The sequence below is a fragment of the Paralichthys olivaceus genome, chromosome 2, assembly GCF_024713975.1.
Source record: "Paralichthys olivaceus isolate ysfri-2021 chromosome 2, ASM2471397v2, whole genome shotgun sequence".
Taxonomy (NCBI): Eukaryota; Metazoa; Chordata; class Actinopteri; order Pleuronectiformes; family Paralichthyidae; genus Paralichthys; species Paralichthys olivaceus.
The window spans coordinates 20,261,250-20,277,432 of record NC_091094.1 but is presented as its reverse complement, the minus strand read 5'-3'; the positions used below and the strand labels follow the sequence as shown (position 1 = coordinate 20,277,432).

Sequence of the window (16,183 nt, the reverse complement as noted above, 5' to 3'; positions counted from 1 at the left end):
CTCTGTTTATCTTCCTGCTATGGGCTCTTCTCTGAGTTAATACACCACCTAATGGAAACCATCAAAGGGCCAAAGAATACCCTGTCTGTGCTGTATATAACACAATTAGGCAATGCTTACTTTTTATACCTATGACTGTTTATAGATTGCAAAAATGCCATTTCATAATTAAACCATATACACTACATATTATCATGACTTCATCATGAAGTCATTAGATGGGGAAAGTTCTATTTTAATAAAAAAATATGTATCGTTTTATTTAGACGGATACATTTTCATTACATCATAATTCCTTTGTTGTGATGCCCTAAAGTGTCTAATTCACTTTTTTGTTTCTATTTATTTTTCATTATCACCAAGTGAGATGAAAATCCATTCATGTATTGTTGAGTCATTACACACACACACACCCACACCCACACACACACACTCTACTGGCATAGGGACAGGGATTTAATTGTGACACCATATGGTCCGTTCGACCAAACTGCGAACACAGTGACTGAAAACAAAATTTATTGCTCGTTCACAGGAGGAAACTAATTTTTGTGCACAGCATTCACCATCGTTTATGACCTCATGGTCCGAACTGGCATAACATTTCTACTTGAAGTTTAAAATGTAATTTATAAATAATTGAAAACACTTTATCACTTTATTACAGCTACACCAATGAATAATAGTCACACAACAGCTGTGATTTCATTCACTGCCCCAAAAAGTTCCAATACCATGCATATTAAAATCTATTTCCCTATCATGTTCAGGAAAATAGATTCAACACATGAATGATCCTCGATTTTGAAGACAAATGTGGGTCATCATTTCATTTTACGCATCTGAGGGTCGTTGAAAAAAGTAATTTCTCTCAGTGTCGACAGAGGGCTGTTTGGATGGATGCATACTTCAAAATGCTCTGCCAAGTAATACTGCCTTCTTTCTTACCTTAACTACAAACCTGCAGCTCCCTCATGTTACTGTAGTTTTACAAAAACACTACAGTAACATCAAGGGCCAACATACAGAGACGATTCATACTCATATTCACACCTACACACGATTTGTTGTCACTTAACCTAATCCCAACATATTTTTGGACAGTGGGATTCGAAATGAGAACCTTCTTGTTGTGTGGCCATGGCAATCACCTGCGTGCCGTCTTTAACTCATACAATGATTCATATACTATATTATCATGACTTCATCATGAAGACATTAGTTGGGGAAAATTCTCAACATGGCACTTTCTTTACTGTTAAATGACTGAGGCGGCTGCAAATCATTAGAATGAACCAACTAACCATTGGAACCAAATAAGTGCAGTAGTATTAGTGTACAGCTATTTAATTTGAATGCTGGGACATATGTTTTGAGGGGAAATGTATTTAAAAGCGATACAAATGAAAACAAAGCCATGGGGGAGCATTAGTGTGCTGTGATCTGCTATGAACATAATTACGCAGTAAGGCAAGATTTGCATTAGGACAATGATGGGTTCAGGGCGCTTTGACAGTAAATAATTATTTCCTTCTTAAATAATAACAATGAACAATGGGTATTTATAGTGACTGCTTCAGCTGCTTTCAATATTCCACTGCAAGCAGCTTCTTAACATGGTTCACAAAACAATATCATTTGCATTTAATCTCACAAATACCATTCAGAAACACCAGGTGGGCTTATTTGTTTGGCCGTCCTGATCCTGCGGGAGGAAAGCCAAACCACAGACTCCTCATCATTATCTCTGAGGAAATGAAAATGTCCGTTTACCTTGACTAGACCTCGTCAGTATCAAACAGCATAAAAAGACTGAAGGCTACAGTTTCTGTTTTTAGGGTGGCTAAAATGGTGATGTACATACTGAAGATGCACAGATGCCAGCTGCCTATAATCCTATAGGTTATTTCATCATGGAAGAATTAGTGGTAAAAATACACAGAATAATTAAAATCAGGATTTCTACCTGTACTGACGGCAACGCTTATGCTTGTGTGTGGAGCTGCAGCAAAATAAGAGCAAGGTAAAATATTTTTTGTATTTGGTGATTTTGATTTTGATGTGTTTTTTGATGTGTTGCAGTTTCTCCTCATATCATACAAAATTCATTCTTAGTTGGTTTTATATTTTGAATGGTACGTTATAGGAGGGATATAAAAAGATAAAAAAGTATTATCATATTTACAACGGATCAATGTGCCACAGGGCTCTCTTGGTGTGCATGAGGGTTTTATGCTGCGTGTAACATATTCTGCCTTGTTAGAATGACAGACCAGACCAGGTTTACTTTACTATGTTTGTTGAAACTAAATGGTGAGCACACTGGAGGGCTACCATAAATGTAATATTTTGTTGTGATAGTGATTTTAAACTCTTAATTATGGTCTATACTTTACATTAGATAAAGCAATGCAAAACAGTTTGCCCGCAAGACAATTCATACAACACCAATAACACACCTCAGAAACATGACACAAATCTCCTACATGAAACACACCTGTTACACGTCAACACTGACAAGCATCACGGCAGCAGGAAAAAGTAGACCCAGAAGGTTATGATTATGTTTCTGTCGATTTAAAAGACAAGCCAGCGGTGAGTGAGATTTTGGGCAGGAGCCCTGATGTTACTGCTGTGGAGCTGCTGCGACAGACACAGTGAAAGTGTTGCACGGAGTCAGTTTGTCACAAAAAAACAATTGTAGAGCAGATTGCTGATATGGCACAAGACGCTCAAAGACACGGCGAGAAAGGATCATAAATGTGTTGTTGTTCTCTCTGACTTGAGAGAAGACAGACATATCAAAGGGCACTCAGCTAGCCAATTTTGTGTGTGGGATGACTGCAGAGTTTGACAAGAGGCAGGAATTACTCGGTTTGGAATCTGGGCACTGCAATATGAATGTGAGGATTTGTTTGAGCAAGTTGTTTTGGCCAAAGCCTAATCATCGTCATCTGTCATCAGATGGCTCGCCAAAAAGAAGCAGTTCCTGCCATCACATTAAATTTATATGATATGAGTGTTTTACTGAATTTCCCCGGTGTGTGGATCAATAAAGTTTTATGTTATCTTAATTAAGTATTGTCTGCAAAGTATGATAACCCCCGAAAAAGTGGCCTTGATCAGAGCAGCTCCCTAACCCTGATCAGGCTGGAGGATCATGCAGGAAGAAAATAGAGGGAAGATTATTATGTTTCACCTAAAATATTTCTTCCTGGATGTCACCTTTCCTCAAATCAATAGATAATTCAGAAAAAATCTGCACTGACAGCACATTTAGATTCAGTTTCAATTTGTTAAAAGAAATGGAAGTTTTCCCTGTCCTTCCTTTTCAGCACAGGCTTGTTTTCAGCATTTTGTCAACTATTCACTGCATTGGGTTGTATGGGACACTGTATACAGTGTCTGACCCATACACATAAGCACTGTACAGAGCAGTATATACAGGATACATCTGTTGCACCGCAGCCCCACAACACGTCATTTGACGTTGAAATTAACTTTTTATTATGTTAATTAGGGACAGATGCAAACATTAGCTGTAATTAAGAAGGACAATAAGGAATCTCGCACAGGATAACTAAACTCAAAGAATGCTTTAGATTTTAATAACGTTACACTAACACCATTTTTCTAGAAGAACTTAATCATCTTCTGTTTTAGAGATCTTCTGCTCAAAGTGAGAAAACTTTATTGTGACAACATTTTCTTTTTGGCTGTGAGGGGTGGAAGCTGCGATTGATCCCTTGCCCTTGTTTACTTGCTGAGGAAGAGTGGGGACTCGCTTTCTTTTGGGATCACACATTTCATCTCTAACAGGCTCACTGAAGGGAAGAGATGAAGGGAGGGAGACGAGCAGAAAACACAAAGCGATCTGAGGAAGAACATGAGCTTATTCGATGCTTCTTTCTGCACAGGCTCCCTCGAGTGAGTTACACAACAAACCCAACAAAATATCAATGCGCACATTTAAGTTTTTAAGTTTAGAGGTTGCATGGCAGCACGGGTGTGAAATGTTTATTTTTATCCTTGGCAGCAGTCTAATCTCTGCTTTACATGATAAGGGAGACACCGGGATTAATTAAAATATTTTTTCAGCCGTGAAATCAGCACACACCAATTGCACATTATGATTAGATGTGATATTGCGATACCTTGATGAATGTGGGCACTGTGCCTCATAGCACTTGTGTTAGTCTTGTATTGCTTTTCTCCTTGCTATCTTTGCACTGTTGACAGAGCAGGAGAAAACTGAACAAGCCCCACATACTGTATGAACACGGACGGTTGTATCAAATCACGTGAACTGAATGTCTCAAGACATCAACTTCAACATCTTTTTCATTTCACCTCGTCATTTTCAACTATGCGTGGCTCTGTGAAGAAGATGTGAAATGGGGCCAACTGCTACTAACCAAGGTAGTGCCATTTATTTCACTGCCACTGATAAATTGTAAATACTGTGCCAACAAACATAGAATGCACAGCAAAAGACCATAGGCCATTATTCTGTTAATTTGCAAACATCGGTCGTAGTAGATGTTACATAGCGAGACTCTGCCACAGTAAGAGTTTTGGTTGAAAAATTTGGGAACAATTTTGGATTGATGATAAAAGTTTTTACTATGCTTTACCACATAGCTTCAAATTGGACTTACAGAGAGACTAATTACTACCCTGCACCTTTATGCCTCCAACAACCAGTGCAGTTTCAGTTGACAGCTTGTTTTTCCAGACCCATATGAGGCAACTGTGACTTTTAAACCACTGAAATCTCAGTTAATCTTGAGTCTTGACACCAAGTGATGGCTGCATTTTTTGACTTGAGATTTCATGTTCAAATGGCCAAAGTCACATTTTGTGAGGCCACAGGGACATTTGACCACAAAATTGCAATAATTACATCTATGAGTCATAAGTGAATGTTTATACTAAATTTTTAATTATTCTCTGGAAGAAGATACGATTATTTGTCACTTATACATGGTCTTGTTAGATTTTATATATAGGCAGCAGCGTTATGAGGGTTGTGAAACAGCTCGGGGAGGGAGATGATGTCTCAAGGTGGCAGAATCTGACACACTTAACCACAGAGTCAGTAAGAAAATCAACAATTCAGAATTAATGAGATGACATTGTGATCCTGGTGGGAGGAGGAGAAGAATCTTTGAATTAAATATAAATCAAAAACTGTTTGGTTTTCTTTGTTTGAAACAGCAACAGAGTTCAGTGTGATAAAAATGTAATGTAATGCACCATTTCCTTCCTCCAAATCTTCTAAGCATGATCTGCACACTATTTGTTCAGATCTCATCCTTGAGACGGCCGTCCAAATGGTTAGCTTCACAGAGCCTACGTGGTGAGTCCTAGTTACAGTTCACAGCAGTATAAGGATCCAGTTGAACCTTGACTGGTAATATCTGCATCATGGGTGCTCCTCACTGCAGCTCCGCAGAGGAGTTCCACTTGTCAATCATGCCACAGAAACCATATGAAAATGTGCTTCTGTGTGAAAACACCTACAGCTGAGGCAGCTGCTCGCGCCAATTAAAAGTCAAGTGCGTGAGTGGTGCATGTCAAAAACAGCCCATACAGTCGGCTGCAGAGGAGGGGGGGTTGTGTGAGAAAGGTGCGCTATAGGTGTAACAGCAGCAGGTGTGTGAGGCCAGTTAATAGAACTATACATTTGAGCTGCAGCGCTGCTACTGCCACCTCTCTCTTCATGCATCTACTTTGCCTGGGATTATGTAAATCAAGAGGCATAATACTGCTCCTCACCTAATGTGTAATTAACTTATTGATATAATTATAATAATTATGATCTACACAGGGTTCCTGCTCCGACTATATAATCCACATGTAGCCTCCATTTTCTTCTCTAATGACATGCAATCATTCTGATGTCTGTCCCAAACATTTTTTTGGGAAATCTTTCTCCCAGATGAACATATTGGTCAGGTTCATAAGTAGTCTGCTGCCCATCACGTCAACAAATGAGGTTAGTCCACAAAATAAATGGCCTGATGGATGACGAGAGTCCTGAATTATTGTTTCAGTCAGCCCTTGGTGTCATCCATCATTAAGTGGCAGCTGTGACCACCTAGGATATATCTCCCAGGTGCAGAGGCCTTTAAAAGAGCACGTTCAGCCGGAAGGTAGGTTTTTTTCATCTCATCGTACCACTGTAAAATGTGATGGACAGAAAAAACACAGCATTCAGTAAAAAGGGTTGAAATGATGTGGCTGCAGCTGTATATCTGGGGCATCTGAAGATAAGACAGTGACACAGATGTGTCCCCTATAAATGAATCCAACATGATGAGATAGACCCAGCATGAAAAGCCAATTTATCGCAACAATGAGGTGCTGCATGACAAAAAATATTAGTGAGTATTTTCTCTTATTTTATCGAGCCACATATTTATAAATATGTAGGGGTCTGCAGTTCAGGCATGTATTATCATAAAGCAACTATGTGTGGGCTGATGTGTGAGAACATTCCTACAAAAAGGGGAAATTATAAACCTTTGGCCCTCTATGTGTTTCATATTTAATAACACATGTAAAACGAACTGTGATTATGAGGTGAGAGGAAAAAGCTGCTGAACACTTATATAAAGGCAGAGTAGGTATTACTCACACATGCTTAGATGTTAATGAAGCATGTACTCAGACGTGGCAGCTCGAACATCGGGCAGAGAATTAACTTTCTGCACTCTATAAGTTTTGATTGTTGAAAGCAGGGAGTGCGACATTGAGTAGGAGCTTGTCTGTGAACCACACAAAAGACACACATTTCTTTGACATTTTCTGAATACTAACTGTTTCAGTCCTGCTTTGTTGCACTGGACATACTTTATCTTAAAGGACACACATGATTATTTTTGTTTCCTCTAGTGTCTTATAGGTTTTTAGTGTCTGTGAGCGGTCTGCAAAGTAAGAAAACCCAGAGAGCGTGATAACGGGAGCTCCTGTCCCCTCAGACAACAAAGCTCCTGAACATCCTGAAACGCTTTGTCAGTAGTTTAGATGATACTTACTTTCGGCCGACAAAATACACCACATTTTTCATAATGCATGCCTAGCAACTGGCCAGCACGCCACCCAACAAAGCCAAGTAAAGTGAGAGTGGAGGCCGACATTTCCTGCATGTCGGCCCTTAGCATAAGCAAACTAATGAGCTGCTTGGGGCCCCCGTGGCCACCAGAGGGCCCCTAAGAGCCCTAGAAATGTCCCACAAGGAAGATTGATTTTTTTTTCATGATATATGAGAATGTTTTAAGTCAATGGCGGCAATCATACTAATACACAGTATTATGTTAACAGACTGGCAAGTTCATACTGCTGGTAAGAGAAATTTAAATTACCCATAAGGTGACGCCAGCTCTGACAGTGGTAGCAGGACAATAGTCACATTGATACTCCCACCATAACCACAGTCAGTTATTCTGTGTACGTTTTAGCCATGAACTCTGTGGTAGCTGTGCACTACTGTGTGCAGCCGCTGAGCAGCATCTGTCTAGAGTTTGCAGGTGATGCATTCAGGGGACTTTAGGGAGCTATGTCACTACCAATAGCTTCAGGCGATGCCATTAATGAACATCTGTGACTGTGTAAACCATCCTGGGTTACACCATTATTATCATTATTCTCAGGCAGTCGTGGATTGATTGAAGCTCGTTGGTCGTGCACTTAACAATAAAGCCTGACTCCTCATTTCTGCTTTATGCCACAATTACTCAAACATCCCTGCTTTCACTGAATGTAGTGTTTATGTCATTCTGGATTCATTATAGTCATAACAACCAAAGCACTATCTTTAAGCATAGCCAATGGATTTTTACTGAAAAGGGCAATTTATATTTAATCTACATTTTGGTTTTTTTATGATTGTGGGTAGAATGAAATTAAATACTTGCACCAATAAAGTAATAAATGGCGGATTTTGTAATGTAGGATCATTATCTGCCATCTGTCTGACACAAGTCCCGTGTGTCCGTGGATACCTGAAATGTTTTGTTCCCAATTGATTTGTTATATACTAGTATATAGTTTTTCTCGAATCTAATATACATAATCCATCCAAAACACAACTAGATCAGTAGAAGCTCAGCATTTCTCTTAATGTTTGCATGTTTCCACACTGAAGGAAAAACAACATAAACCTTTCATCATCAAACCTAAATATAAGCTGGTTTCCACTTTTGAGGTGAAATGAGTCAAATTCATCCAAAACAGACTTTCACCCAACACCGACAACTTTCCAGTGTTTGCTGGAGCAGTGAGAAACGACTGGAAGTAAATTACACTTTTCGGCATCCAGATTTTAATCTAATCTGTTTCACTCAAGCCTGTAATCATTTTAGTGACAAAGCAGCCAGTCACAAATCCTCAGGTACGCCTGCCAAAGTGTGTTGGAGGAGGAAAAATTAAACGGGTTTGCTCTTCAAAGGAGAGAAACAGTGAAGAAATTAATACTGATGCCAAAGTGGCCATTTGTCCTTCAGACTTTACCTTCTGGAAAATTGCTCTCATGGAGACTCATAAAGACAGACCTTAATCTTGCAGTTGGTTATTCTCAGTGTAAATCTGAGATCTCCGGACAAAGCTTGATAAGAGCAAAATGAAACTAATGGTGATTCATAGTATCCATAAAGCATGAAATACAGCATAAAACAGCGGACTGAGCCGTGAATCTGTCTCTGCAATGCAAATTTATACAGTAGATGAAATTTGTTGGCACAACACAGACTGTATAGAACTACAGCATATCTGCACACAAACTGATAGGCTAAAAAGTTTGGATTTGGAACTTATTAGTAGAGTCACTCTGGTACCATTGGCATCAGTGTGCCACTTGTGACGTGTATCATTCATATTTTTGCTGACAGTATGACAAGTTCGACCTTTACGGCCTAACAAATATTTTTTACCTCATATTTGGTTGGCTGGACTAGGAGCAGAGTGCAGAGATGATGAAATGAAATGAAATGCAAAACAGTACAAGGGAAGAGACACTCACCCAAGCCACTGATACCATTTGACTTAAAAACATAGACTACATAGATAAAAGTGTTTCGTTTGTTTCATTGAAGAAAAAAATCGTGCCTTGAGAAACTATAAGACCTATATAATGACTTTATCCAGTGTGTAAGATTAAGGTGAAAGGGAACTATTGGCAGATATTTAATATAGAATGATCCCCATGATGATTTCAATAGTTCATTTCATCTAAATTGTATGAATTGTAGTTTTCTTTACCCCAGAACAGGCTCTTTATATTTAAATACTTTATATTTACATGGAGGGGGTCCTCTCTAAAGAGGCAACTCTGACAACTGAAGCTACCACAGGTTCTTTTTCATGTTTGGAAGGAGAGGGTGAGGTGAGGGGTGTTCAGCTGCAACATGCAATCCCAACTCTCAATATCACAAAATTCTACACACTGTACCTTTAATATTAAGACTACATTCTTGAAATCAATTTTTTTCCCATTGTGTCACTAACATGCCGTCTTACTATAGAGGTCAAAACCAAAAAGAAAATATAAAGTCAGAATTACATTAGATATAATTTGATGTAAACAAGGATGTTTTAATACACCACTTCAACACAAACAAGCAAGGGTTTGATTTTGTGATTACAGCTGCCCTTCACAGTGAGAACAAGGGGACACACGCACACGCATGCACACGCATGCACACGCATGCACACGCATGCACACGCACACGCGCGCACCAGGATTCAGGCATCAAGACAGAAAGGCAGCAGGTGGACAGGATCTACAACAGCTAGTCTAATTAGGAAGAATACAATAAATATCTGGACTCAATGGAATACTGCAGCATTGAGGCAACAGAGACAATCTGGCAAACAGGACTAAAAACTGAATTATTTCCATGTTGAAGAGCAACAGGAGCAGCTGTGCTGGCAGGGGGCAGATTCCATGAGCAGTCAGGTATTTCACAGAGGACAGTCAGCGAGGATGCCCAGTGGGCAGGTATGGTATGGCTACATCTGGACAATTTACAATATGCACACAAAGACGAGGCAGAAAGGGACCAAGGTTGAGAGTGGAGCAGCAGAGAAAAAAAACCATCAAGGAGAATTTGGCAGAAAGAGTTTTGTGTACAGTCTGACAAAAAAAGTTGAAGGGATAAAAGAAAGAAATAAAACTAAAAAGATGGAAAAACACAGTTTGGTCCTCCAATTATTGATGTCAGGCTTGTAATGATGCAAAGGAAGGAATGTAGCGTGCCCTCACTGCGCAAAGAAATCAGACTGTAAATATTCATTATAGATGCCACTGCTCATATCCTCTCCTGTAGGTGTTGGATTTACCGCTCACATAAGGTCCACGCTGCAGTTTAATGAGCCAGGTTGCGTCTCAGTGACAATACATTACAGGCGATCCCAAGTAATGAGGACTTAGTCAGACCGACTGAACAAATTTCCACAACAGATGAGATCACACAGAACTGAGACCAAAGTCACAGAACTACTATTGTTATACTGTCAATACTGGTCAGAGAAACATCAGTCGTCTTTTACACTTTGAGATATAATACAACTTATCACTCAGATGACAACAAAAATGATTGTTATTACTTGTTGAGCACATCAGTAAATTGTAGGTTGCATTCCTTCCATTAAATGTACGATAGGTAACTTTGACCACTAGAGGTCTCAATCACAAAGACCAAGTTAGATGATGCCATGGCGGAAAGCTGCATGGGATCATGGGAGTTGTTTTTTTCTCCTCCACTGTCATGACTCAGTCACAAATCATGTTCACAGATGAGGTATTGTATTAAGGTTTAATGATCATGATCCTTTATAGTACAAAGAGCAGAAGGAAAAAACAGTCAACTAGCTAACTGGGTAGCAGTGTGTTTTTACTGCATCATGTCATTTGTCCCGGAGGTTATAGCAAAACAAAACGTGAGATTTTTCACTTTCACAGAGTCACATCATCGTTGTGTTTTCCTCAAACATTGAAATGCCACTGTTTGCATGGGGAAATTACTTCAGAGAAACCGTGGCCCCCTCGTTTATCCACCCGCACGCTCGCAGCACAGCTGGGGTCATCCCTCATGTGCACTTTCTGCTCACCTCCTCCCTCCCAGTCCCTCAACCCTCTTCGGCATTGAAAGGGTTTCGTTTGTCACAACAGGCCATAAATCATCAGTGTGCAGTTGAAATAAACGGGAGATGATCTGTCCTCCCTCAACGATTCCCACACGAGTGCACCTGAGCAAGGCACTGAATGAAAAGCTGCACTGATGGCATTTTAATAGAGGACAGTGGCAGCACTGTGCAGCCTGCAATTTCATGTGCGTGAGTATGGTGGTTTGACCTTTCTATGTACACTCAGTGTGTGCGATCACTATGAAAAGTCTGTTTTTACACACACCACGTAATGCTCATCTCCTCCTGATACCAGGGGGCTCTTGGATTGGATAAAAGCTCCCTGGAGAGACTGTTTTTCTAAAGGTACGTGTATGTTTGAGACGACAGCCAGAGCCTCACCTTGAAACAAAGTCAAAGTCCCACAAGGATCCTCTGTGCACACTCCACAGTGCAGATACAGAACCATGCTATGACATACTGTATGGCCCCCATCTGGTACACTAATACATGACAGCACCTCCACTGTGATTCTAATTACGGACGCACCAGTTGGATGGTAACTAATAGCATGAAAGACCCTGCAATTATGGCTCTGTGTCTTTTTTGCAAGTTTAAAGTTGAGGATGCTGATTATTCTGGGGGCCACGTGTGAATTAGGAGATCTGACAAAAGAAGACAGAAGTGTTTGCTCAGTCTCTTTTAAGTGCAGTTTCAAGTGAAGTGGGGTTCTGAGGAGTGATTGTGAAAGAAGATGAGGAAAAGGATAAATGAAGAATACAATCGAACCCTAAGCTGGAAATGTAGGTCAGTGATTTTACCTGGACCAGAGCAAAAGGACGCAATCACAGCCAGGATACAGATGTAACTGAGGTAGGGCATCCATGATACACTATCCTGAGAGAAGAGAGAGAGAGATGATGTTGTGATTTGTTTTAAATATTGTTATCATGACGATCTTCTCTGTTACATCATGTGACATCTATTGCACTTCTGTCCGTCCTGAGTGAAGGAACTCCTGGTGGTTTTTCCTCACTCTAGTCTAGGGTTAAGGGCAGAGGATGTTGCACCTTGTTAAGCCGTATGAAGCTTGATATTTGAATACCGGATCAGGAGGTAGAGAGGGTTGTCCACTAACTAGATGGTCCGTGGTTCGAACCCAAGTTCCTCCTGACTGCATGCCAAAGTGTCCTTGGGCAAGACATTGAACCCTTAATTGCCCCTGATGGCTGTCGACAGTGCGATAGAAAAAGTGTGTATAGAAGCGTTGAATGAATGTGTGCATGAATGGGTGACTTGTACTGTAAAGCATTCCAAGTGGTCAATAAGACTATATACAGTAAAAACATTCACCATATGATATTAAGAGATATTTCCTCTTTTTGAATTGTTCTAAAAAACAGGGGTTGTGTCTAATTATAACATTTACACAGAGTAGCAGATTCCAGACAGGGATTTGCTCACATTAAAATGTTGAGCAACTATGTGACACATCCTTGCAGTGTGTCTAGATTGAGGTCAATGCAGAACAGGAAGAGCAGCTTACCTGGAAATTGAGGAACACGGTGAGGAGGCTGAAGAACACGGCCATGGCAGAGAACCCAAGGATGAGGAGACGCTTCCTGCCGATTCGTTCTATCACCAAACCCTGGAGATGGGACAAAAAATAGCATTTTAATATCAGATGCATTCCCAGGGGGGTCTGTGCCACTGTAGTGTGATTACAGACCTATCTTAAGATATTACTACTGGCACTCGGGATGACAGTGTGAGGGTCGGTCGCACAGATGGTCAGCTGGTCCGTCAACCTTTGTCCAGACTAAATTTAAACATCCCCAAGGGGATGAAACTTGCTGACTTTGGAAATCAAATGACTCTTCCTCATTTATTCTGTGTCACTACGCTGGCAACAATTTTGTTTTGCTTAAAGACCTTAAAGTCATAACTTCCCAACAGTTAGAGGGGGTTTTTATGGAATTTGATGATTTTCATCGTGTCCAGAGGATGAATTCTAATCACTTTGATGCCCAGCAAATGTTTAATACATCATCAGGTCAAAGTTTCACTTAGGTTTTTTAACTAAATACCTGCAGACCTATAACAATCATTTACTAGGCCATTGATTTGAGATTAGAGCTAATTACATCCGCCAAGGAGGTTACGTTTTTGTCTGTTTGTATGTTTTCAGGATTACGTAAAAACTGCTCGAAGGATTACTATGCAGTTGGTATAAGAACCATTAATCCTGATCAGAGATGGGCCAGGTATGCTCTATCAAATGTTAGCATTTCCAGTTGTTTTAACAAAGAACATGAAACATACCAATATGTGATCTAAATCCACCTCCTCAGCTCTCTAAGTCATACTGTGTGTGATATATATTGGCATTACTTACAATCCGGGACACATGAATTTAAATGCAAAGGTTTGCTGAAGGCAGAGGCAGCTTATCAAATTTATTTTCTAAACCCTTCAAGCAACCAATAAATTCTACTGAAACAAATTTGGTGGTGAAGTAAACCCTATATATAATGTATTATATGGTACACACAGCGACATACATATAAAGATTTACTCATACATAATAATACAGATCGGCTCATCAATAATTCCACAGTCCCTTCTCACTCAGGTGATCTCTGGTTGGGTCAGCATGAGGCATAACGTGGAGACCTAACTCAGTCACAGCCAGCACCGGATTGAGCCCCGAGCAAAGCTCCAACCTCAGCTGCAGGTCTGCTTCCTTCATGGCCCCAGGACATTAAAGTATTCATGCCCTCAACTCACCAAACCAGTGGGATTTCACGGGGTTGTGAAAAAGGTCACTGGTGTTTTTACAGTGTGTGTCCCCGAACAGAGGAGCTGCTGAGTGGAGCCAAGGTGGGAAACAAAACATAGGGGCTTTTAATGTGTGTATGTGGGGTGTGGGGGAGGAGCTGGACAACCTAATCATGAGGAAACAAGATAGTCATAGGGTGAGTGTATGAATGTGTCCCTAAAGAGACAGGACAGAAACAACTCGCAACCCCCCCCCCACAAAGTCATGCCATCCACACCAGCAAAGCCGCAACTCATTAAGGTCTTAGGCATAAGAGGCTGACTAGAGCAGGGACAGAAGTGTAGTGTCAGTTGACAGGAAAGTATGTGCTTTTACCACTCCCAAAAACGTGTAGGCCTTTTTTTTTTCTTTTTTACACACACAGACACACAGAATAGGAGTACCAGTGAGTTAGTCAGATGGTGGTCTGATCAAAATGATTGTGTCTATTTTGTGCTCAAAAATAACAAACTGAACCAAAAATGACCGATCTCTCTCAATGTCAAAATACATAACCCAATGTCCCACTTGTTGGCAGACTTGAAGGAGGACAGACATGGCGAATGAAGCCCCCCCCAGTGGGCAGGACTTAAGTCTGGTCATCATTAATCACATCAAGAAGCAGATGAGCCATTAAAGATGAATCGCACCAGCTCAAGGCTCAACTGACCCTTCACCATCCCTGGTTAAACCCTCGGGAGAGGATGTGAATCAAGAAATGTGTCACAGATGGTGATAATGGTGCTGTGTTTATTTTTTTACACCAATGACAATCACCGCACAAAAACACACAAACAATGTCCGTACAATGGGGTCCAGACTTTTTCTGGAGTTTTCCTTTCACGTATAAAAAATGCAGCAGGAGTCAAATGCATTTTCAACAAGAAAACCTTTGGTGCGTTCAGGCAAGGGGTGGTTTAGCATGCAGGGGGTGGGACGTGACGTATTAATTCAGCTTTAGAGATCACGTGTCTACTTTTACAACACATCAACACCTGTCTTCATCCTGAGATAGTTACAATCTTTTGTTTTATAACATTTTCAACACACCCACTCCCTCACAGTGAATCCTCCAGACAATCTCCGGCTGTGTTCTCATATGGGCTCATTGAGTTTTTACTGACAGGAGACTCCGACTCACTGAAAGCAGCTCTAAAGAGCTCTGTATCGTCCAGCTTCTGCTTGCATTGGAGGTCTACTGCAGTCCTATGTTCCCCACATGTCACAAGGTTAATTTAAAAACTAATGGACAAATTTCAGTTAAGGGGATTTGAACTCTGGACTCTTGATTTAAGATCTGTGGAAATCTTCAAAAACAGCTCCAGATCTACTTATTTAGGTTTGCCTTTGTGTTTTCATGCCCTCTGTCTGTATATGTGTTTTTTTTTGTGATGTCTGGGGGTTAAAAAATCTGCAATTTATACAAGGTACTTAAAGGAGAACAAATGCTCTGCATCTGTAAGTATAGCTGATTACATCAGAATTCGTCTTTCCTCCTTTGGAGGAATATTCATTGGTAGATAATTGTACTGCATTTACAGACAGTGTCCACGGGCTTAAAGGTTAGTCAAGCTACAGAATTCATCACAGTTACCACAAAGCAATCATTTACTTCTGTCACTGAGTATTTATCTCTGAAATATGATTAAAAACAAATTTAAAGAATGAAGCAAATATTAATTTATCAAAGCGCCAGTGTGTTTTTTAAAATAATTTGTATGTGTAGTTTAATATGCTGCTTTATTATCATGAGGGTTTTTGTGTTAAGACGTTCTGCCTGAGGGCCACAGAGTGACGACACAGCCAGATATGTGTGATTTAATAAGTGGTGGCACACACACCATGGTTCTCGTATGTTAGCCAGGCGTGTGGTGAGAAGTACGCTGTAGCGAAAAGGCAACAAGCCCAGTGGGACAAAGAAAAGAGGGCATTAGGTCAACAGATAGTGTTCTGCATCAAGAACAAATATATTATGCCCTTTTCTTCCATAATATGTTTCACAAAGGAGTAATAATAGCTGTGTTAGAAGAATCAGAATCTACTGAATAAATATAGTATAAATTACATAAACATGAGAAAGTGTAAGTCATTGATTGATGATTAATGATGCATTCAGATTTAATGAGATGAAAAATTCTTCCACAGCTTGAATGCATACACAGCTAATGGAAAGATATGAGCAGATGTGAACAGACATGAAGCGATAAGTCGCTCCAGGTCGCTCCAGGCGGCATGAAT

General features: G+C 40.3%; 1 protein-coding gene across 4 annotated transcripts in view; it reads right to left on the bottom strand.

Annotated features, from left to right (window-relative positions):
* Positions 1 to 16,183, bottom strand: part of slc2a9l2 (solute carrier family 2 member 9, like 2) — a 96,839-nt gene that overhangs the window by 30,869 nt on the left and 49,787 nt on the right. For all 4 annotated transcript variants that reach the window (XM_069511007.1, XM_020086311.2, XM_069510999.1 and 1 more), the window contains 2 exons: positions 12,674 to 12,775; positions 11,949 to 12,024 (listed from right to left, as the gene is read on the bottom strand). In XM_069511007.1, the coding sequence (XP_069367108.1) occupies positions 11,949 to 12,024; positions 12,674 to 12,775 (178 nt within the window). The remainder of the gene's footprint in view (positions 1 to 11,948; positions 12,025 to 12,673; positions 12,776 to 16,183) is intronic.